At 41.0% G+C, this 22,648-nt stretch overlaps 2 protein-coding genes across 2 annotated transcripts; one reads left to right on the top strand and one right to left on the bottom strand.

Annotated features, from left to right (window-relative positions):
- Positions 1-529: 529 nt before the first annotated feature.
- On the bottom strand, positions 530-14,659 carry LOC128734610 (protein transport protein Sec31A). The gene is made up of 10 exons (XM_053828891.1): positions 14,541-14,659; positions 13,361-14,248; positions 13,003-13,305; positions 12,707-12,950; positions 12,515-12,645; positions 6,005-6,251; positions 4,540-5,945; positions 1,351-1,818; positions 1,220-1,291; positions 530-1,147 (listed from the first exon to the last, which is right to left on the bottom strand). The coding sequence occupies exons 2-10, from the start codon at positions 14,234-14,236 to the stop codon at positions 959-961; spliced, it is 3,936 nt and encodes a 1,311-aa protein (XP_053684866.1). The 5' UTR covers positions 14,237-14,248; positions 14,541-14,659; the 3' UTR covers positions 530-958.
- A 4,364-nt stretch (positions 14,660-19,023) lies between these two features.
- Positions 19,024-22,283, top strand: LOC128734573 (possible lysine-specific histone demethylase 1). The gene is made up of 3 exons (XM_053828837.1): positions 19,024-19,093; positions 19,159-21,413; positions 21,472-22,283. Exons 2-3 carry the CDS (start codon positions 19,319-19,321, stop codon positions 21,897-21,899), a joined length of 2,523 nt encoding a protein of 840 aa, XP_053684812.1. The 5' UTR covers positions 19,024-19,093; positions 19,159-19,318; the 3' UTR covers positions 21,900-22,283.
- Positions 22,284-22,648: the final 365 nt, after the last annotated feature.

Below are 22,648 nucleotides of genomic sequence, written 5' to 3'. Positions count from 1 at the left end.
AATCCTCGGCAGTCGTTTATGTACACGTAACCAAGGCAAAAGGCATAGCTATGGGGTGATGCAAAAGACGAATTTGTATGATGGTCTATTAAGTGAAATTTATAAATGACACAGGGCATAGGATATTTTCGGCATGCTTCTAATTATTGGGCCTACTTTGTTTTCGTGTTACCTGTACCTGAAGAACCAATTTATCAAGGTAGGCTTAAAATAGAAACACTGGAAACGCTAAAAAAATTAATGCCGCAACTCTACATAAAGATATTCTTTGTTTTGTATAATAAATCAGGGAAAATATTGTAACACGATTTCCTCTTACATTTTAAATCTATTAATATATCGATAGTGATGCAATGTACAAAGTGGACAAGATAAATATTCGTTCACAAGACTCACCTGCTTTGCACAAGTGGTTTTTCCTTATATATATACAATAGCTTAGCGTATCGTCACAACTCACAAGTGATATTAGCCTTACAGTATAATATAAATCTGAAAATAAAACCAGAGAAATACATTGTACATTACGCAAATTGGTTAATAAATTGAATTTATTTCTCGATACAATATTTTCGATACATAAAACAGTAATAAAGAGAATACATGTAAATAAACTTATCGAATCGATGAAAAAATTCAAATTCTGAAACACAATCTCAGAGTTTATAGCACTGGCTTGCATACAAGTACGATCATACACAGTACGAAAAGGAGGATTAAGGAAAAATAATCAGACATTGAACGTATTTGATCCAAGCACAACGTATAAAGGGACCATAAGAAAAATGAAAGAATAAATGCAAGCTGCGTTACTCAGTTCCAATTTTCACTGATTCATCCCTAGTGTTAACAGTAGGTAAATATCGTGTTACAAATTACCTATTGATATACTCTATATAATTCGCATACCTATAGCATATCCTTACTGAACAACTTTCGACACCGCAACAACAAAAATTTATCGTAAGTAAACTTGCAGTTGCATCGCGGACTGCAGCAGAACTTTGATGCCCGGCATAAAGCTCGCAATCTGGGAAAAATCTGGACCAGACACCATCTGCGTATGTAAACCGATTCCGTTGGCATAGTCGCCAGCCTGGATTAGTTGCACCAGCTGCGTCAATGCAGCAAGCGTGTTTGGAGATAGCTGTAAAGAGCGACGCAGAAATTAGTTTGGGTAAATTCTACACTTCTGATGTGTATTGTTAATAATACATACTCTCTGCTCACGTAGCAGATCATATAGTGTTTCTAATCTTTTCGAGACATCTTCTAATTTTCGTTTCGTTTGCTGGAAAAATTTATAGTTTGAATTAGTTTTTTTCTATATCGGAAGTTTTCTAAGCATACCGGATTTCCTGCAGCCGCTATGCAATTCTTCTTCAGGTCTTCAAATACTGTTTGCAAATACGCAAATTCCTCCGGTAGTGGCGGTTTGAGTTTGGGAGGTTCCGGTCCAGTTGGGGCCACTGGCACAGGCTGATGCCTGAGGTTTGCATTGAAATTATTACCCACAGGCGGTTGTTGCTGTTGTTGTTGTTGCTGCTGCTGCTGCTGCTGCTGAAACGGTAGATTCGACTGGAAGTTCTGATAGTTTATACCTCCCGGTGTTTGCTGCTGCTGCATTCCAGCTGCAGCGGGATTGAAAATAGTCGGTTGCTGAGCAGGTAACCCGGGGCCAGTACCCGTCGGTAAGTACTGACCGGTCATATAGTTGCTGTTCGGATCAGGATATCCATTCTGCGGTTGAGTTCCAACCGGAAATCCACCCGGAAGAGGAGCAGTGATTGGCGCAACGGGGGTGTTATCAACCTTTGGCTGTAATTGAATGATGCATGAATAAAACAAAATAAGTACTTACAGTATATGTATGAGTTTTTCAATTAACGAAAGATAAATTGAAGTATTTTCAAAAAGCAGAATTTAGTTTAATTGAAGGCATGATAAATTAAAAGAGCATTTAGAGGGAGGCGAACAAACAGTGTATAACCCCTTTGCAATCTTATTCCAGGTGAAACATTACATAAAGCTGCAGTAATTTGCAATTGGGACTGCTTCCTGCTTTTGTACAAATAACATTTTGCTCGCAAAAGTGTACTTTAATTCCATAGAAATTGATGATAGACATTTTCACTGCTGCATAAATACAGGTCGCAGACAGTTCAAAGTTTGTAAATGCATGATTCGCCTGATTAGGTATATTATTGATGGAGTTTATATGATCATAGATAATGAGCAAAATTCATCTGCTGTTGCTGTCATTTGGTCACTTCTTCTTCTTCTCCACTCAGCCACTGCTTACCTTTCACTGGATATCGAACTGGCTGGCAGGCAACAGTTACAGTTTCAAGACCGGGAAGAACCATTATTCTAACACTCTAACCCACGTTTCGTACAACGTTACTCGTTGATCAAAACAGCTTGCCGAGTGGAAAGTAGGTTTGAATGCGGCGTTGAACCTCCTAAGTCTAGCTGGCTAGCCATCAATATGCACTGTCCGTAGAAGGCGAAAGTTGTCCTCTCCATCAAGATATCATATATTTGGTTTTCGACACATTGTTTGTTAGTGCAATTCTTCTAGTTTTCTCTTATGAACGGGTGTAGATTGCCACCGTCATCGTAAAATTTCTAGTAATAATGTCGAAGTCGTCTGCGAGGTCTAGGAATGGATTATGGAGCTTGTTGAAATACGTACCGCTTCCCTTTTTGATACGCCGTTTATCTTAACCCTTAGCGCGTTATAAAAGTATCCGAATATCCATACTCGTTCATTTATCAGCCAGAGCTGTTCTCGTTCGACTTTATCATACGTTGTCTTGAAATCGACATTCGACAGACTGGTTCGTAGTATTACGCTCCGCCATAATCTCTTAGTATTGCCCTACGAATTCTCTAATTTTGTTGCCTTAAGCCGTTCCATAGCGATGGTTTATTGGATCCCCTTGTACAATGCTAACTACGTCAATGAAGCGGTTGACTATCTGATACACACGTCGAATGGAATGTTATGTTATTATCCACGTGCCTGCAACTCGACCTAGACAGAAACCCCCATGGGCCAATTAGAAACTACGAACATTAAGAAGAGCGTGCTAAATCTATGCTATCTATAAAACGAGAGTTCGTTTTAGCCAGTAACAGCTACACACGTGCAGCGTACTTAAAGAAGTTTCAAGCGGGATCCCAAACGGTTCCAATCGTATTTGAAATGCAAAACCTGCTACTTATTTGCAAATCATTTCTCCAGTGCCTTCCAAAGTGAAAAATTTGCTACACGAATAATCGACAATGTGCTTCGATATGATCCAGAGGGAATACTTGAGACGCGAAATTGACTTCTTCGAAACTTCTCAATGTAACCGGAACCAGATGCTATACGTTCGATCATCTTTAAGAACTGATCAAGGTAAATCGGCTGAGTGTGGTGTCCAACTTTGTGGACTATCTGATTAACCGGCGTCTTTCTGTGAGACTAGAAAACGCACATTCGAATCAATTTTGTAACCGATCTGATGTCCCCCAAGGGGGCAATTCCAAGCCTTTGTTCTTTTCACTGTATGATGTATGCTGAGTGTTACTAAGATGTCAACTTATGTATGATTATATGGAACTTCAACTTCGATGGCAAGTCGTTGGATAGAGTCTCCGTTATCTAAGACCTCGGTGTACCTTGAGTCACCAACCAATTTAGGGATCCACATTGCCAGGGTTCTCTTTACTACTCTCTCGTGCGATCCGTAATTGAATACGCAGTTGTGGTATGGAGCCCTTATATATAAGTATTTAGTCATCCAGACTGGAAGCCATTCAACACAATTTCATTCAAAACTTTTCGTTTGTTGAATATCAACACATTGGAAAAAAAGACGAAAAATTGAAAGGGGCTACATTAGGAAACTTTGCCCCGCCGTCATGGCTCAAATCAAGATCAGTGTCATCCCACGCTTTCTACGAAATAGAGAGTTTCTTGCACCAAAATTCATACGCACGAAATATAGCCAGAATAAATTTTAGTTAAGTTATTTAGTTAGTGTTTTTGTTCATGTAGACAACAGTGTCAGATGAATCTTCGAACAAATAAATAAAAAAAATACGTCTCAATATGCTCATTCGGAGACTGAAATAGGACGTACTATGTGGGCGTTAAAATGGGATGAGTTTAAAACCACAACGAAAAGAAAAACGAAACAGTAAATGCAGTAAGTACCTATCGAGGGGGATTCGAAAATAACAAGAACACAGGAATGCAATGCAAAGCAAACAGGTAAGCGGTCTAACCTGCGTCGGTGAGGACCGATTTGACGAATGGTCATGTGAGTCAATTATTTTGCGCCATCTGCGGGTGCCAGCATGGATTGCCGACATTTCATATTGTTCACTAAACTATATATATACACATGTAGAACGACGCGGTTGATAACGGAAGAAAAGCGTTCGTTCACCATAGGAGAACGAAAAACAGTAGATAGAGAAAGAAATTAGGACAGAAGAGGGTATTAGAGGGTAATTTGAGAGAAATGGTTGAATTGACAAGCTTACCTGGGCTCGAGGAGCACTTTTCAGTGCTGGAGGATCGTTCCATCCTGGTGGTGGAGTGGGATTCTTTTGCATGTTACCAAATGGCGGTGGTGGTACTGTTGCTGTCGGTTGACTCGGATAGTTTTGCTGTGATACGTCTAGTGGAGGTACCCCGGGAAGATACGAAGATGGCTGCACCAGTGGAGCCGGAGTAAACGGTTTGAAATTATTTGTTGGTTGTGCAGCAACTTGAACTGGATTATAAAGTGCTGGCTGGGGTTGCTGGTTGATCGGTTGATTGTTGAATTGATTAAACTGTGGTGTTGGTGGTGATTGAAATGGATTGGGTTGGTAAGGGTTGGGTGCGGTTTGGCCGTAATTCGGTCCCGTAGTGACCGATGGATCTAGAACATACTTGGCACGACCCAAAGTTGTTCCACCGGTTTGAGAACTAACCGATGCAGGTCGTGGGGGTTGGCTGTTGTCTAATACTGGAGGACCCATTGGGGGTTTCGATGCAATGGGAGCCACCGGCGGTAATGATGGAGTTGGATTAAACGGTGTCACCGCTGGAGGTTGCTGGAACGGAGAAGTATTCCAAGAAGGTTGGTTTATTGAAGCCGGAATTGTTGGTACAGCGGCAGGAACAGCCGGTTGGGGTAGTGCAGAGGGAGCGTTCGCCGCCTGCCAATTCTTCATCTTGCTGGCTTGTCCGATAGTCGGAAACATTGGATTGAATGGCGGAGGTTGCTGCTGATTACTTATTGAACCTCGCGGACCACTGTGATAATATGAATTTTGTTGTGCTACTGGCACGGCATTGATATGGCCCAAAGCATGACACAAACGATCTTTCAATTGCTCCATCTTAGGATCTGTACTGTTTACGAGATAAACTAATGCCGAACCCAAAGCACCTTGAGTTGCAAGTAGATGCGCATACTGCGCTAGCAAATCGGCCAGCTTTCCTGATACGTTAGATGCTCGACCTTGCTTTTCTAAAGCTTTTTGCAGCAACATTGCAACCTCAACCAGTTCTTGCAAGTCACGGTTACTATTATTATTTTTGTCTGGTTCGCCATTCACAAAATCGTTCATTGAATTGTTCGGTTTCTGCAAATTCCATGCTTCAACCAGTCTTTCAGTGCTTCCAGCACAAATATAACACAAAATAGCATTTTTGGCCAATTCCATGTCGCCGGCTGCTTCCATTTGCAACCGCTCACCGAGCCTCTCACATAGCAAAGGCAGTTGGTTCTTGCAATGAGTCAACGCAGCCACCAGTGCTTCCTTCCAAGAGTCAATGGTACATTGTGTAACAACACCACTCCAGTCTTCTGTCACCAAAGCCGAAATAATGTTGGACAGATAACTTTCGCTGTTCTTCAAGTACCGATACTGGACGCGGGCCAACAACTCCGAACCACCTAAAAATACAATGTGAGTTAAATTAAACAGTTCGATTTTCCTTTTAAAATAATGTTACCATTCATAGCTAAAATTAGCGCTTCGGAAGTCTTTCCAGCCTCCATACAAAGTTCTACAGCCGCTTCCAAATTTCCAGTCAACAGAGCCTCACATATTAAGCCTTCATTATCATGACCGGTACGAATTTTGAACGGGACTTCAAATTTCTTCTCGTTTTCATTGTCGGTTTTTTGATCTGGCGATTGTTCGGCAAGAATTTTATTTCCAGCAGCGATGGCATCAAAGACTGCATTGTTATCCAGATTCTACAACAAAAATTAGAGTTTTTTTAACGAAATGAACGCATACAGAAACTTCATATATAACCAACGACTAGAGTGAAGCATTACAATGGCTGGCTGTCTAAAGGGGTATCAACAGACTAGTGTAGTGTGAATAGTACAAAAGCCTAACAATGAAATAATATTGTCTAAATCAGGGGTCAACCGTCTACGATACAGTGACATAAATATCTTACTAACTAAGTACACGTCATATATTCCTCTAACGAAAACACCACATCATCTTACCGAAAGGTCAGTGCTATCGTCGGTACTTGGATCCGTTTCGGTTGAATTGTTCTATTCGTGATATATTGAAAAAAGCATGACATGTTGTTGCAAATGGTTCGATATAGACGAGATTCATATGGATTAAAAGTAACAGTAAGCAAAACAGTCTCTTTGTGAACGTTTAATGTAACTAATATTCAGACACACTGTCAAGCACAAAAACAAATTTAAGCTAAATGAAATTAAGTTAGAAAAACAGCTTTGCGCTTTCGAAATTTTAATAATAACTTATAACTTTTTTTCGAAAAACCCTACCTCCTAATGTAAATGAAAATGTTCACTGTTGTGGTATTTTAGATAGTTTAATAATTCAATCAACGATTTATTTACTTTGATCAAGTCAGAAACACTCGGTTTTTGTTCACAATTGCAATACTACCCGCTAATGTAAACGTGCTGGCTACCGTAGAATGCCCTATTTGTAGCTGATCTACGGCTTTTACTTCACGGATTACATTATTGTTGTCTCCGCTTATCGCCGTTCCTGGCGAGGACTCATTGCGTTCCTTTGACCAGTACACTTAACTATAAAAGTGACTTTTGTACTGTAAAAGGCTTCATCGGAGTAATATAGAATTAAGCATGAAAGAAGGGTAATGATGGGCCTGAAAATAAACCCATGCCAATGGGACTTATCATCGAATGGTCTGATTCTACTAAGATTCGAACCACCGACCATTCACTTGTCAAAACAGACACGGTTGCGATTACGGTGACCCCCTACTGGCAACCCACCATGGCTTTTACTGGTCGCCAGGGCAACTTCACGTCAACAACCCGGATGTCATTGGATAAGCTGCATCGCAATGAGCTTCTGGGTCTGCCTCTTCTACGTTGTCCTTGCGAATTCCAGTTGAGTGCTTTTCTGCAGATCTCGTTCGCTCTGCTCCTCAAGGTATGTCTGATCTAGTACGTTCTAGAACTTCTGTTGTTATCAGCCGTTGATGACATCGACAATGAAGTTCCTCGTTGAATATCAAGTGGACAGCCACTAGGTACGAATGATATATCGCAAGCAGCGGTTAACAAATATCTATATTTCGCAGGCGTATAGCAATTCAACTTTTGAGTTGAAATTTCAGGCTTTGAGTGATCTGGTTTGATCGCGAAATGTTTCACAGACTTGTAAAAACACCCCTGGCCTTCCTGTTATATGTGGTTACAGCAGTGTTGGTATCACAATTGGCCGTTGTCTAGCTACTAAGATAGTGAAAGGCTTCCCCCTGCTCAACCTGTTGTCCCGTTTCTATAAAGTTGGTGCAATTGTCAGTGTTCACTATCATAGACTTGGTCTTTGCTACATTGACTGAGACCTGCTGCCTGGGAGCTCTCGGAGAGGTTATCTAACTTACTGTGCATATCGTTTCTGCGTTATATCGTTTTGACAAATTCATCAGTCACTTCAAAACTATCACCATGTTGGAAATCCATAATAAAGCATAATTTGCCACCACGCAATTCGTTAAACTGAATCGAACACCACCTTGAAGTCAGGTTCACCTCCTTGTTGTTGCACATAACTGGACACGGTCCTAATTTCGTTGATCGTTTTAAAGAAGCTTACGTATCGTTCCTCTCGAAGAATTTTTCCACTTCCGCAAAATACGATTCCAGTGCTGGCGTTTCTTACGACGATAAAGTCTCTTTTCGACAGCTCTAGTATCTCTTTCTCCTCTGGCGCATCACAGTTGCAACCAACATTTATGTTCTGGCTCAATTCTTCTCGCACTGCAGTACTAATCGCATCGTGGATGTGCTTCCTTTGTTTGTTTAAGTTCTCTCCAGCTCGTTCACCGATCCACTCATCAAAGGAAATTTCCCATTATTGCAGTTAGTTTTGCCGTGTTGACGCACAGTGGTAGCATGATTGATGACAGAAAGCCTATTTCTGCTGTGAAAAACGTGTTCATCAATATCACTTTCTGCTGCAGGTTAAGCGCGTGTGTAATGAGCTGCAAACCTATGTTTTGTCATTTGTTTTTAATCATGGTATTACCACAGACAAACAGACACTCGCGTTAATTCCATGGTCCAATCAAAAACCACTCATTCAAAAAAGCATGTCTTGCAACATGACCACACTGCGGCGCGCGAGTGTTGCTTCTAATTAACAGTAGAAACCCATACAAATGTAAAAACCCTGCATACTCAAACAACTCCGAAACATGCATAACAGAAGGTGGTAGTGTGCAAGCAAAATGTGTAGGACGATGGTTTTTAAAGGATTTTCTTCTATGTGTCATGTCAGTTCGTCAGTGACGTTACCAAAGGGCTTCCGTTCATAAACCCGGCATAGAGAGCAAAAGTTTTTTGTCGATTTAATTTGGATCCGGCTACGGTCTCAAATCCATTGAAAAGCTGATAGATCCGAACGATTTTATTTGTAGAGGCTGCTATTACCGTTATATCGTCGACGTAAGCAAGGCAAATGTCTCCACTGGATACACGCTCTATTCGTGTAACCAGCGGATGGAGATAGTGTACAAATAGCAGCATTGAGATCGGGTCTCCCTGACGAACAGATCGTTCGATGCGACACGGCTGTGACAGGTGATCGTTTACTTATAGCCATGACGAAGAGGCATCAACAATTCTAGAGAGTCAGCAGACGTAATCCTCGTTGAATCCCATGGAGAGTTCGTTGCAGAAATGCGTGTGAAAAAACCCAATCGAACGCATGCTCGCGTTTGAAAGAAATCATCTTCCCTCTCTGCTTACTTACTTGCCTTGAGATGTTCTATACGATCCTGCAGTGAGAGCATAGCTTGAGAAATAGATCGATCGCAATTTGCACACTTCTATACGTTGCTCAGTACACGATGAGTTCGGAGTATTTGTTCTACTAGGGATTTTATCACACGCAAGAGGATTTTGAAGTCGACCTTAAGCAGTACGATCGAACGATACACTCTCGCTGGTCTATATCATCTCCTCTCCTTTTAACTAACACGATAAACTCTGCGGGAAGCTCGATTGATAACGAAGTATAGTTGGGAACCCCCATATCCGCCGTGAAAGGCGAATTACTAACATGGGAAAAGCTAGAAATAGGATCCCGTTGGAATCAAACACAGGGTTGTAAATAAGCTAAACAGTTTACCTACCCAAATCCTGCAGTAGCTAAAAAACTGCTCAATTTACCTAGTAGTGAACTACCCACTATCAACGGGACTCCTAACCGGACACAGGAATATTGGCAAGGCATCATCCGACACCTGCTGCTTTTGTAAGTTTTGTAACTTTGAACCTGAAAGTTCAGCGCATCTGCGGGACTCTTGCATTATCAAGGCACGACTTCTTTGGAAGTTTCCTTCTTACTCCATATTAGGCCGAAATTTCCGCATTGAAATTTCCGAATATTTCACTCGATTTGTAACGAAGACGGATTTGATTTTTGGCTTCGCAATTGATATCCATTATGTCAACTAGCTGGTGTAGATCTCCGTTGACGAATTTAGTACTAGCACCACCGACTGATACGGTTGACACTGTTTCTACACGTTTACCCGGCTTGCAATGTATCGACATTGCCTATCTATTGTAAGCGTCGAAACTAGCCCTAATATGTACGTGATAGTAAGCAATTATTCTCTTATGTGCGATGATCAGTCACACAAAATGTCATATAGAAATGACACAGTTTTAGATGGAATAATACGGACAAGCGATAGAACACGTTACCCCGCATGTTATTACTCAAAGCCGTCCTTATTGGCAAAGTTCTTACTGAAAACCGCGTTGTTGAGGGAAAGCTGTATGTTGTGCTTACGTGCGCAACTGGAAATAAAAGCAAAGCAAAGTCTAGGTGTTACATTCCGTTATCGAAACTTGACCTTTTGTTTCATACGACAGACTTCGCCGCCAGCTGTTAGAATACAAAACAATTGTGGGGCCAGTGCTATGATCCTTTTTGTTGCGCGTGTACTTGAAACATGCCGCAAGAAAAAATGTCAAATGTCTTCAAATTTGTGCCACCAAGCAGGACATTTAACGACCCTGACTCCCACTGTATCTGGAAATCCACTATGTTTGCGCGGTCAGATGAGGACGAAGCTACCAAAAGCCGCGTCCCTGTTCGCGGTCAAGGTGGGGAAGGCAAATTCGGGCTGTTGAAGCTTTGTGGTATGTAAAGGAGCAAACGTGTGCTGAATAGTGGGAATGTAGTTGCGCGTGGAAGCTACGGTTGTGGTACAACTTCAAGTCGTGCAGCTGTAGTTGCCGTACAAGTTTCAGATGGGCTTGTGTCTGGACTCGAAGAGTCGTTCGAACAAAGCACACAGTATTTTGTACGCGTATTGCGACGAGTCGACCATCCAAGCTCTTCTCCACGTGTGAGAATGCTGGGTATATAATCTTTAAGCGCGATTGCTGATTCACATCTCGCGTGATCCATATTGCAGGCCACGTTGAAACCAGGAAAAGAAAGCTACTTATTCTTTACCTACTGGAGAAAAACGGTATCTAGCTCTGGTGTTCGTATGAAGTTGCGAGGTGGGTCAACCTTCGTGATGTTGTTAATGTTAATAGATGCAAGGTTATAACTAGAGAATTTAGCCATTAGAACAGTTACCCTCATCTCCGAACACTTAGGTTACTCTCATCTTGCATATCATCTTCGTCATCTTCTGCACGGGCTTTTTTGTCTATAGGACGAGCGCGGAGCAGTCCTCTAGAGCTGGATGATCCGATAGAGTTTGTTTCGCTTGTATCGCTTTTAGTACCAGCACTTCTTCGTACGATTCCACATCCACTGTTCATGGGTTGCATCGACACCGAAGAAGAGGTTAACGGGGGAAAATTTTGTTCGGTCAATTAATGGGCTTCCACCTAATGACATTCTTTATTTGTTTCCCGTGTAACACCAATGCGGCACGTTGCTCTACTTTATTGTCGACACTGCAGTAGATGTGATAAATACTTAAATGTTGCGCCCGCAATCCCTTTCTTTACAGATCCGGTTGTTAGACCTAACGTAACATTTACGGAAAGACCACTAGCAGGGATGGCTCGATCACTTTGAGCCAATTTTGATTCATTTGACAGTGCCGGCTCAGCCGAGCCAAATATGACAAAGTTCTTTTCTACAATTTTGCTGAACAAAGTTTTGCTGTGTCTTTTTGTAGTTACAGTGCTACAATGCTAGTAACTCATCAGTGACTAAATGAACGTTCATTTAGTCAGTAATAAGATACTACTAGCATCGTAGCACCATAACTACAAAAGATACAGCAAAACTTCATTCAGCAAAATTATAGATTATAGCTTGCTCTACAAACGTCTCATACATAACTTTGTCATATTTGGATCCGCTGAGACGGTACTGTCAAATAAATCAAAATGGAGTCAAAGTAATCGAACCATCCCTGACCACTAGTAGAACAGCTGGTCGTTCAAGTCTGATGCTTGTCCGATTTACATAAACCTACTTCATAACTTCATCATTGTTAAAGTTGACTTTTACAGTAATTTCATTATTTCAGGTCACTTGGAGCGAACAGAAAAACTTTATCGATAACATTGATCAATCTGCTCTCTGTCGCAGACTTCCCGAAGTCGCACTTGTTGGACTGCTCTTGACAACGGAGCATAAACTTCACCAAAGAGTCTTCTGGATCCGGGTTTCATATGCAGAATAAGATGCACTCAAATGACGTGCTGTAGAGTTATTTTGCACGACACTTGTCAGCAATGTGTTGTCTATTGCTTTCCTAAAACTCGTTTACTACTGCTGTTAAACTTGTACCTAGATGGAGCAAAAGCCATAGTCATAAGCCACTAGCAGTTTTAAATCTAAAAAAATTGGACATACCAACTATTTGATTTCTATCCTTTTAAAGCCCTAATTTAAAATGAAAAAAAGATTGAATAAACTGCAGCCAATTCGCATCAGAAAGCATACAAGCAAAATCGAGGTTGGAACAAAAAAGTAATTAACGACAAAAGTTGCCAAAACTTACCCGACTAAGACCTGCCATTTGATCGGTCAATCCATCCACTGGATTGGCTTTGGCTCGATGATCATCCACAGTTTTATCGTTATTTTCTGTATACTTTTTAAATTTACTTGAAATATCTTCAGTATGATATCCTACAAATCCAAAATAAATAAATTGATTCAACTTATTGTAAAACAGTCCAAAGGCACCTACCGAGCAGATTAAGCATTTCAGCATGCGGATTTTCTTCGAAATTGGCCTTCAAAAAATACCACAGCAACCGTGAATGTTGGTCAGTCGCTTGGTCAGCTTTCGCCCGGCAGTATTCAGCGAAATTTCCCTTTTCAAGAATTTGCTCCAACCGCGTAGCACGGTCAACTAATTCCGGATCGGTTATCACCTGGTTTACCGTTACCGATCGACTATTTCCATTGTAGGTGATAAGTTTTCCTCCAAACTGCAAAATCAAAACTAGTATTTCCTTTTTCTATTAACCTACAATAACTTACGCCAAAGCTAGCACCAGCCGAACGCCTCAACCACTTCGGAGCGCGTTTTAAGTCACTACAAACCGACTGAGGTTGTACGTTAGCTTGAGAGACAGGCTCATGACCGATGCTTTCCATGCCGGGAAACGAATCCGCAATTTTATTTGTGGTTTGAACCTGCTGATGAACACCTCCAAAAATCGAGTACACAGTAACGTTACCGTCAAAGCTTGATCCGGCAATTAGTGCAGGATTTCTTGGGCACCAAGATACGTCGAAAGTCCACTGATTAGTGGACGCCAGTTCAGATAATATTTCTCCATTCTGAAATGTAAAATAAAAACTAACTGTTGCTAAAACATTCTAAACCTTTTCATACCGGTTCTTCTGAATTTTGATTCCAGCAGTAGATTTTGTTATCTTTACCACAGGAAGCTACGAGATCGAAATCTTGCGGACACCAGGTGAGGCCCAACATGCCTCGCTGATGAATGTGGAACGTCTTAGCCGGCGCCGTAGCATATCGCAGATCCCACAACTGCACGGACGGTGCTTGATCTTCCTCACTAGCCAGCCACAGCTGAGTGGCAACTTCCGGATGCCATTGGACCACTCGCCAACGAATTCGCGATTGGCTGTCACTAAGTTTGATGATCGGTTCACTCTTCCGCAAATCCCAAATGACACATCGGGTCGAGAACACCGACGCTAGGATGTGTTTAACTTGTCTGTTCCATGCCAATCCCTGCACATCTTCAAGCGGCTGTACCTTCGCACCTGGGCTCATGGGAACAGTAGTGTTGTTGATGTCCCAAATGATAATATCCGAATCCGAAGCACCCGAAGCCAGCAGGTTATTCTGAAACGGGTTGTAATCCATGCTACGAACTGCTCCACTGTGTTTATCCTGTTGAGCCAACAATGCATTCTCTCCAGCCAGCAATTTTGAAGCACTATAAACCTGAATAACACCGCCCTCACATCCACCCACTATTAAACCGTTCGGATGAGCAGCACCAAATTCAAAAGGGCTCCACAGAACCTTGTGGAATCGATGAGAGGTAGTTTGACTACCAACCAGCTGGAGGTCGTAGCTTGGATCTGATAAATTGATGGAAAACAATTCCAGCGAAGAAGAAGTACTGAACGACGCATCCAACTGTTGAGCTGCTGTCCCGGCCGCAAGCATAATTGTGTCTTGCTGACTCGGAGACCATGCAACGTTTACCATTTTCTGAAGCTCTTTCAACTTCATTTTGATCACTCACTGAAAAAAAGAACAGAAAATAATTCATTTTCAAAGGTGTTAAATCATTACAAAAATATGTAGATTTCAGTAATTACAAACTGATTTCAAATGATAACTTTTTAATTATGGCACTATCATTACACGCAACAATACTAATTATACAAGCAAAGCGAAAAATATACAATTGAAACAAATTGATGAGCTGGCCAAAACACACAAATAGATTATATCAGTAATAAGAACCGTCGTAAGCCGGTCGTCTGCAGCGTCTTTTTACAAAAATCCTATAGTTTCACAAAGTAAAACCAACCTGCACAAGAATAGGCAAACGAAACTGGCGAAAAACTCGCAATAAAACACTTTTTCTAGACACAATTCTCGAGAACCGACACTTTTACTTGGCAAGAAAAACGAAGACGATCATTCATTCTTATCCGTCCGTCAGAAATTCCAACGTGGCTGATAAAGTAGAGCAGGGTGGTTCTGCTTTACCGAAGCCCGGCTTTTTGACGGTGAAAATTGTAAATATTTCGTCAAATATGTCAGAAAATGACGATAATGAAGGTTAACCGTTTCGTTAAAACGCAACACGGTTTGCATGAACCGCTCGAATTTTTGTAGAATAATTTAATTATTAAAGTTTCCAAATCCAAAATTTAATTCTAATTCTGCAATGATTATGCAACACGTATAACTCTGCGACGTAATTAACGGCATCCCAGATGAAAATGTATATAGTTCCGTTCATATATTATATAACTGATATATTGCCCTTCTTATGACTATTTAGACTACTGTGATAATCATTTAATGAAATATACCGCATTTTGCACTGTCAATCTGACACTAGAGTGGCGTTTAGTTTAATCAACTTATAAGTCGGACTTCGTTTTCCTTCCTTCCCTTTTTTTCACTTCATTTTCCTTGAGCGAAATCGTGTGCGAGCTTCGACTGTGATAATCGTGTAAATCGGGGTAGTCTAAATAGGGGCAAATGTCGCAATAACGCAGCAGTGTTTTTTTAAATATTAACTGTGATATTAATAAATACATATTGCGCATTTTACCTCTCAGTAGATTCACATTCAAATACCCAGGTAACCAATAAGCATTTCCAATGCAATTTAAAAACAAGTCAATAAGCATTTAAGTTGCCTTAAATGCTACTTAAATGCTATTTTGGCAAAATATGCGGCTACTTTACTGCTAGCCCTCTTATAGTGCTGACAATGCTTATTTGCAGCTAGTGACCAACAAGAAGAATTTAAATAGAATTTTGGATGCCAATTTGCAACAGTTATGCAGTCAAAAAGCTGATAAACAACAACCTGCAGTATAAAACGCCAGGGATGCTAATAAATGACTGATTTACTGCTTATTTTAATCCTTATTGGTTACCTGGGTAGTTTTATCCGTTTTATCTCATCAAAATAGAGCTTGCTCACTCAAATAGAGCTTTTTTACTCAAACGTATGTTTTTTACCGGGGTATAACTGGGGGGAAACAAAAACAAACGTGTAAAATCAATGTAAAATCTAGCAACAGCAACAACAAATCGCGTGTCGATGTGTGCGTGCGGCTAAAGGGCCAAACAGAATGCTGCGTCAACGCGTCCGTCAGCGTTATTCTGACAGTTTTCCCATAGGTTTACTGTCAAATTGACGCTGACGGATGCGTTGACGCAGTATTCTGTTTGGGCCTTAACGTCAGCAAGCTCAATATGTTCACACCAGTTTACAGTACACTCAACCCCCACTAATATGAAAAAAACCTTGTTCAGATTGGGCGAGTTCATTTTTAATCTGAATATTTGGTAACTCTATTCATTTCACATACGCGCAAGACGCGCACCCTTTAAACACGGACAAACAGACATAACACTCGTTTTCCATTCATCGTGCCGATAAAACCGTCATTTCAAATTTGGGCTTAGTTGGGAATGTTTCCGTTTTGGTCAAAGTGGCGCTTTTTGACGAAAGAAGGGGAATTCCCCATAAAAAATACTTGCTTCTTCGAGGGACACCCATATTGCTATTTGATATTTGGGAATGTCGATCATAGATGGTGCTAGCACAGACAAACAGACATAACTCTTGGAAGAAAAATCAACAAAAATTATCGTACCTCACATTTAGCCTGAACACTAGCACCATCTATGATCGACATTCCCAAATATCAAATAGCAATATGGGTATCCCCCGAAGTAGCAAGTATTTTTTATGGGGAATTCCCCTTCTTTCATCAAAAAGCGCCACTTTGACCAAAACGGAGACATTCCCAACTAAGCCCAATTTTGAAATGACGGTTTAATCGGTACGATGAATGGAAAACGAGTGTTATGTCTGTTTGTCTGTGGTGCTAGTATTCAGGCTAAATGTGAGGTACGATAATTTTTGTTGATTTTTCTTCCAAGAGTTATGTCTGTTTGTCTGTGCCTACAGCATAAAACCCTGCAAATGCTAGCTACTCCGCAACATGCATAACAGAGGGTACTAGTGTGCAAGCAAAATGTGCAGGACGATGGTTTTTAAAGGATTTTCTTCTATGTGTCCTCACAGAGAACAGACATCCAGGCTGGCATACCCAACCTGTGTAAATTTTTGCAACGGCCATTTCGAAATAACCCCTCGTTCACGTTAAAGTTACCCGAAGTTACCCCTCGCATTTGTTAGTTTGGCGATTCGTTTGATGGCGGCGCCACCCGCAAGCATATGTCAAAACTGAAATCCAATATATTTCTTTCCCTTTTTTACTTATGCAAAAACCAAAAAAACATCAAAAGCTCATCAGTAAACAAACCGAACGAAGGGAATGGTACAAAGGTTTGTTGATACTATCGAAGCTAGTGTGGTATCGATAGTATCGTCAAACTTCATTGTTAGAAATGATTTGCGATTTGTGACACACACGTGGCAAAATTCGGTCTTCTTTTGATGTTATCGTGTTGTTATGCTAATTATCATTATTATTACTGTTATTGATGTTTGACTAGTTTTGTTCGAAATAGTATCCGTCAAATCATCGATAAATAACCCCGTAATATCGATAGTTATTTCAAGTGTTATCTCTCATCGTTAATTGACGGTAATACTTGACGGTGATTGACAGTCAATTTAGTTTGGTGATTCGTACACTCTTAAATGATTCTACCTGTAAATTGGTCGGATTTAGTTAAAGCTAGGTTGAAACTACTCAAAATGCCCCTAAAGTGTACAAACTCAAACTCATTTTGGGGAACAGCTGATGCTGGAGGAACAAACCGAAAAATAGCGATTACTAGTTGTGTTTCTCCGTTTGCCACACTGCAGAGCACATATTTCGGTCAAATTTTCCATCCTGTTCCAAATTCAAGCAAATATTTTGAAAATTTGCTGGTATTTAAGCCAACGGAAGACGAAATTCATTCTGTACCTTGGTGACAAAGGAATGCATCTCTTTTGTTTACTGTTGTTTGCCTCATTTTCAACCACACACATAACTGGAAAGCTCTATTGAGCTTGCTGACGTTTACCGCACGCACACATCGACGCGCGATTTGTTGTTGCTGTTGTTAGATTTTACATTGATTTTACACGTTTGTTTTTGTTTTCCCCCAGTTATACCCCGGTAAAAAAACATACGTTTGAGTTAGAGTGACTATATACAGAGTGGCGCCAAGTCATCCCAAATGTATGCAATGCGGTTTATCCTAGGTTTTTCTTTCTCTTTCCTGCATACGCGTTGGATAGGTTGTCTGCTCGATTGGAATGACACTGACAGATAATTATCATTCCAATTTTGACATTGTCGCCACTCTGTATATAGTCACTCTAGTTTGAGTGAAAAACGATAAGTTTTTGCATCCCTTAGCAAGCTCTATAGCTAAACTAAAACTTGATTAAAACTACTCAAAATGCCTTTAAAGTGTACAAACTCAGATTTTGAATAGTTTTTCAACCAAAAAATTGGTAGGGTAACCAACCTATTTTGGACCCCATCAGCAGCTGTACATAATTTGGACACTTGCGTTTGATTTTGCTGTAAGTTTCCAAATTATGTACAGCTGCTGATGGGGTCCAAAATACGTTGGTTACCCTAGTAGGAACTTAAAAGTGCGTTATTTGGCACAGATAATAATTCAATTGAAGATAGAATTAACAAAAGGGCGAATGTCGCAAGCGTAGACAAACCGAGTGAGGGTTGATTTTCCTATATGCTGGTCCAGCAAAAAATAACTCTCACTCGTTTTGTTTACGCTTGCGACATTCGCCCTTTTGTTAATTCCATCTAGAATTATCGGTAGCAAGTAGCACCCCATCGGCAGACAACCATGTTTTCGCCGCCAACATCTCGTGTGTGCAAAAATGAGATAGCATGTCAGCACTACGTTTCACTCAACTGCCAGCAGTCTGATTTGGGCCCGCTGTCAAATTTTGAGCCCCGGACATGATGTCGCTGACGTTTACTGCAGTTCGATATAGAGATGTCGATGGGGTGGCAAGTAGCCAAATATGGTTGAATTTTTTACCCAAATTTGAGTTTCTACACCTTAAGGGCATTTTGAGTAGTTTCAACCAAGTTTTAGCTAAATCTGACCTATTTACAGGTAAACTCTTTTTAAGAGTGTGGGGGAGGGGGTTCTTAAACGCCGAAAAATACCGGACGTCTTTTGCGAACGATGTCTGATTATTCGTATTTCGAGCAGCTTTTGTATTCGAGCACAAGTTCGAGCAGTTTCGGTATTTTCTGAAAAATCTGGCATCTCTGAACGTAACCAATTTTATTATATTTGCAACACGCCCAAACGATTTTCATTGCGGTTGTTTTTTGGGTTTTTGTCAAGATCTTGTTGTGCATCCTTCGTTAATCGAAACGAAAGCGCAAGGTAAAACGTAAAAATAATGAATAATTTTTGTTGTGCAGTGAAAATGATTGCTACTTTCATTACAGAAACACAAGATTGGCAGAAGCAACAAAAACCGCTGTAGAATGGTGCCATAACAGTTGCTGGAAGTTCGATTTTTTGGTGCTGCTTCAGCGACAACAAAGAAAAAGAAGAAGCCGCTAGCTGCAAACGCACAAAATTGTGGACGAAAATTACAAACGTCGAATGAATACGAACTCGATTACAGCGGCCGCAACCGGTGGTGGCAGTTTACTGAATGCCTCAAGCACCATGCAGGAAATCGAAACGGTCACAATTATTAGTGACGATTCCGACGTCGAGATGACGGACGTGACGTCAAGGACTAAAGCACGAATTGGTCCAGGTCCTAACCAGACAGATAACAAAGACGGGGACGAAAGCACGGAAGGGCGTCGAATAAGTCGACGCAAGAAACCGAAGGTTGAATATTGCGACACCAAACCTACAAATTCAACCGACAGCACAAGCGAGAAGAAACCGGAAATGAAGGTTGAGCCAAAGGTCAAAAAGCGAGATCCAGAGCTCACAGTTAAAGACGAGAAAGGAGAAAGTGAACCGAATCCTCATCGGGAAATTTTAACGGGATTGGAAGGAGCAGCTTTCCAATCGCGATTACCTTTCGAAAAAATGACTGCTTCAGAAGCGGTGTGCTTTCCTGAAATCACTAAGCACGGATTAGTGGCTCAACGCGTTTTTCTTAATGTACGCAACAGAATACTACAAATGTGGATAGAAAATCCTACGATTCAGTTAACCATAGAGAACACTCTTAAAAACATGGAACAGCCATTTGATAGTGATCCAAATTTAGTGCGAAAAGTGCATGCATTTCTAGAACGCCATGGATTTATAAATTTTGGCATTTTTAAACGGCTCAAACCACTGCCTAGTAAGAAATTAGCAAAGGTAATAGTCATTGGAGCGGGGATCTCTGGTCTGGCGGCTGCTCAGCAATTACAACAATTTGGGTTCGACGTGATCGTACTGGAAGCAAGAGATCGGGTTGGAGGTAGAATAGCCACTTTTCGAAAGAACTCATACACAGCTGACTTAGGAGCAATGGTAGTAACTGGTATTTGGGGCAATCCCATAACGATTCTTAGCAAACAAACTGGAATGGAAATGGCCCCGATAAAAACTGCGTGCCCTCTATACGGAGCTGGGGGAAAACCTGTTCCGAAACATAAGGACGATATGGTAGAACGGGAATTTAACCGCCTCTTGGAAGCTACAAGCTATCTCTCCCATCAGCTGGATTTTAACTATGCTGGAAACCATCCTGTTTCACTAGGGCAAGCGTTGGAATGGATCATAAAACTACAAGAAAAACACGTTAAAGAAAAGCAGGTTCAACACTTGAACAACATAATTTCATGGCAACAAAAGCTTATCGATAACCAAAATTCTATCAAGGACATCGTAGATCGCATAAGAGAGTTGCGTGTTAAGCATAAGGAGTTACTGGAAACAAAACCACCGAAGCCGAGTGAAATCGACACCAAGTACATTGAACATGAGTTTAGCATAAGGGTAACGGTTCGTGAAGAACAACTAGCGTGGAAGGAAATGGAACGACTTCGCACTAACCAGGAACAAATAGAAAGCAAGCTAAAGGATCTTGAAAACGAACAAGTCAGTGAGGTTTATCTTTCCTCCAAAGACCGACAGATACTTGATTGGCACTTTGCCAACTTGGAATTTGCAAACGCAACTCCGTTGAGTAATCTCTCGCTAAAGCATTGGGACCAGGATGACGATTTTGAATTCATTGGTAATCACACGACAGTCAGAAACGGTTACTCTTGTGTTCCTATTGCGCTAACCGAAGGTTTAGATGTACGGGTTAACACAGCTGTTAAGCGAATTAAATATTTTCCGGGTGGTGTCGAAGTGACGGCAGATCTCAAATCAAACAATTCCACTGTCCATTACAAGGCCGATTTGGTGCTATGCACGCTGACGCTGGGTGTCCTAAAAGTGGCCATTTCCGACCAATCGTCCCAGACGAACACAGTCCGTTTCGAGCCTCCACTGCCTGAATGGAAGCAGTCCGCAATTCAACGTCTTGGTTTCGGTAATCTCAACAAGGTTGTACTTTGTTTCGATCGCATCTTTTGGGATCCAAATACCAATCTGTTTGGCCATGTCGGAAGTACAACCGCTAGTCGAGGCGAACTATTTTTATTCTGGAACATTTCTCAGTCACCAGTTCTGCTAGCGCTGGTCGCCGGTCAGTCAGCTGCCATAATGGAAAACGTTTCCGATGATGTAATCGTAGGTAAGGGTTAATGAAAATGATGCGCTCTTCGTGGTAGTTATAATTTTTCAATTTGCAGGCCGTTGTATTGCAGTTTTGAAGGGTATTTTCGGTAATTCAGCAGTTCCTCAACCAAAAGAAACTGTAGTGACGCGGTGGCGGGCGGATCCTTGGGCACGGGGCTCCTACAGCTTCGTTTCAGTTGGATCATCCGGAAGCGATTACGACTTGTTGGCAGCACCGGTTACTCCACGCTTTGAAACGAGTGGTACCGGCGGGGTTAATGGAACTGCCCATTCGTCCGGCAACGGACACAATGATGAAGACGATAGCAAAGCAGACATTCCACGGTTATTTTTTGCCGGAGAACATACGATACGCAATTACCCTGCCACGGTGCACGGAGCTCTGCTCAGTGGCTTGCGGGAAGCCGGACGGATAGCGGACTACTATCTGGGATTTCCGAATACGTACCCCGATGCACCGAAGGAGGAACCGAAAAAGTAGTGTGAGTAGCTTTAGCACATTTCAGTATAAGAGAAAATTTTAAATTATTACTGGCAGTCAATCGAAGGTATAAAAAATTGCTGTGTTGTGCTGCAAAACCACAATCGACATGCCGCAAGCCCCCGCACCGGCGAGAGCTTTATCGCAAAAGAATTTGAAATAAAAGAAATTTCACTAAAACTAAATTTTTTGAGATTATAAGGCTACATTCTGGCATTTAATGACATGTGAGTAAACTAGATTGCAAAACTTAAATTGGTTTTAGTTTAGGTCTAGTTTGAAGAGTTTGAAGTTTGACAAAACTTAGGCACTATCAGAAAATGTAAATACTGTAGATGGATATGGAAATGTCAACGATCCAATAAAATAGTTTAGTAGAACTATGATCGAATGCTATTAGTAGAAGTAAGGTAAAAAATTATTCTAATTTCAAATTTATAAATTTAATCCTTCTCGTATGTAAGCAAAATATCTTCTCAGAGGAAAGAATGGAATGCAAAAAAAGATGTTAGTATAATTAGCGGAATGTTCATTGCACCAAGTCTTGTATGGCCCAACCTTCGATTCTAACAGGTAGGTAAGTATGCAAGGGTTATTATTACCACATAAAAATACCGATAACGTTCAAGCTTAACTTTCATGCGGAAGCAAAGATGGAACTTGGCAAAGGAAGTTTTTAGAATTACTTGATTCGAAAGATTTTCTGTGTGGATCTGAAAATTTCACTTCCAAGGCATTTACTAAATTAA

This window comes from Sabethes cyaneus, chromosome 2, assembly GCF_943734655.1.
Source record: "Sabethes cyaneus chromosome 2, idSabCyanKW18_F2, whole genome shotgun sequence".
Taxonomy (NCBI): Eukaryota; Metazoa; Arthropoda; class Insecta; order Diptera; family Culicidae; genus Sabethes; species Sabethes cyaneus.
Note: the sequence above shows the minus strand (reverse complement) of the source record. Positions and strands in the feature narration are given on the sequence as shown.

Coding starts and splice junctions, on each gene's coding strand:
- LOC128734610 (XM_053828891.1), bottom strand. CDS start 14,236: ATGAAGTTGAAAGAGCTTCAGAAAATGGTAAACGTTGCATGGTCTCCG. Junction 12,951..13,002: donor CGGCTGGTGCTAGCTTTGGC/GTAAGTTATTGT, acceptor TTGATTTTGCAG/TTTGGAGGAAAACTTATCAC. Junction 6,252..12,514: donor AAATGGCAGGTCTTAGTCGG/GTAAGTTTTGGC, acceptor TTTTTGTTGTAG/AATCTGGATAACAATGCAGT.
- LOC128734573 (XM_053828837.1), top strand. CDS start 19,319: ATGAATACGAACTCGATTACAGCGGCCGCAACCGGTGGTGGCAGTTTA. Junction 21,414..21,471: donor TTCCGATGATGTAATCGTAG/GTAAGGGTTAAT, acceptor TTCAATTTGCAG/GCCGTTGTATTGCAGTTTTG.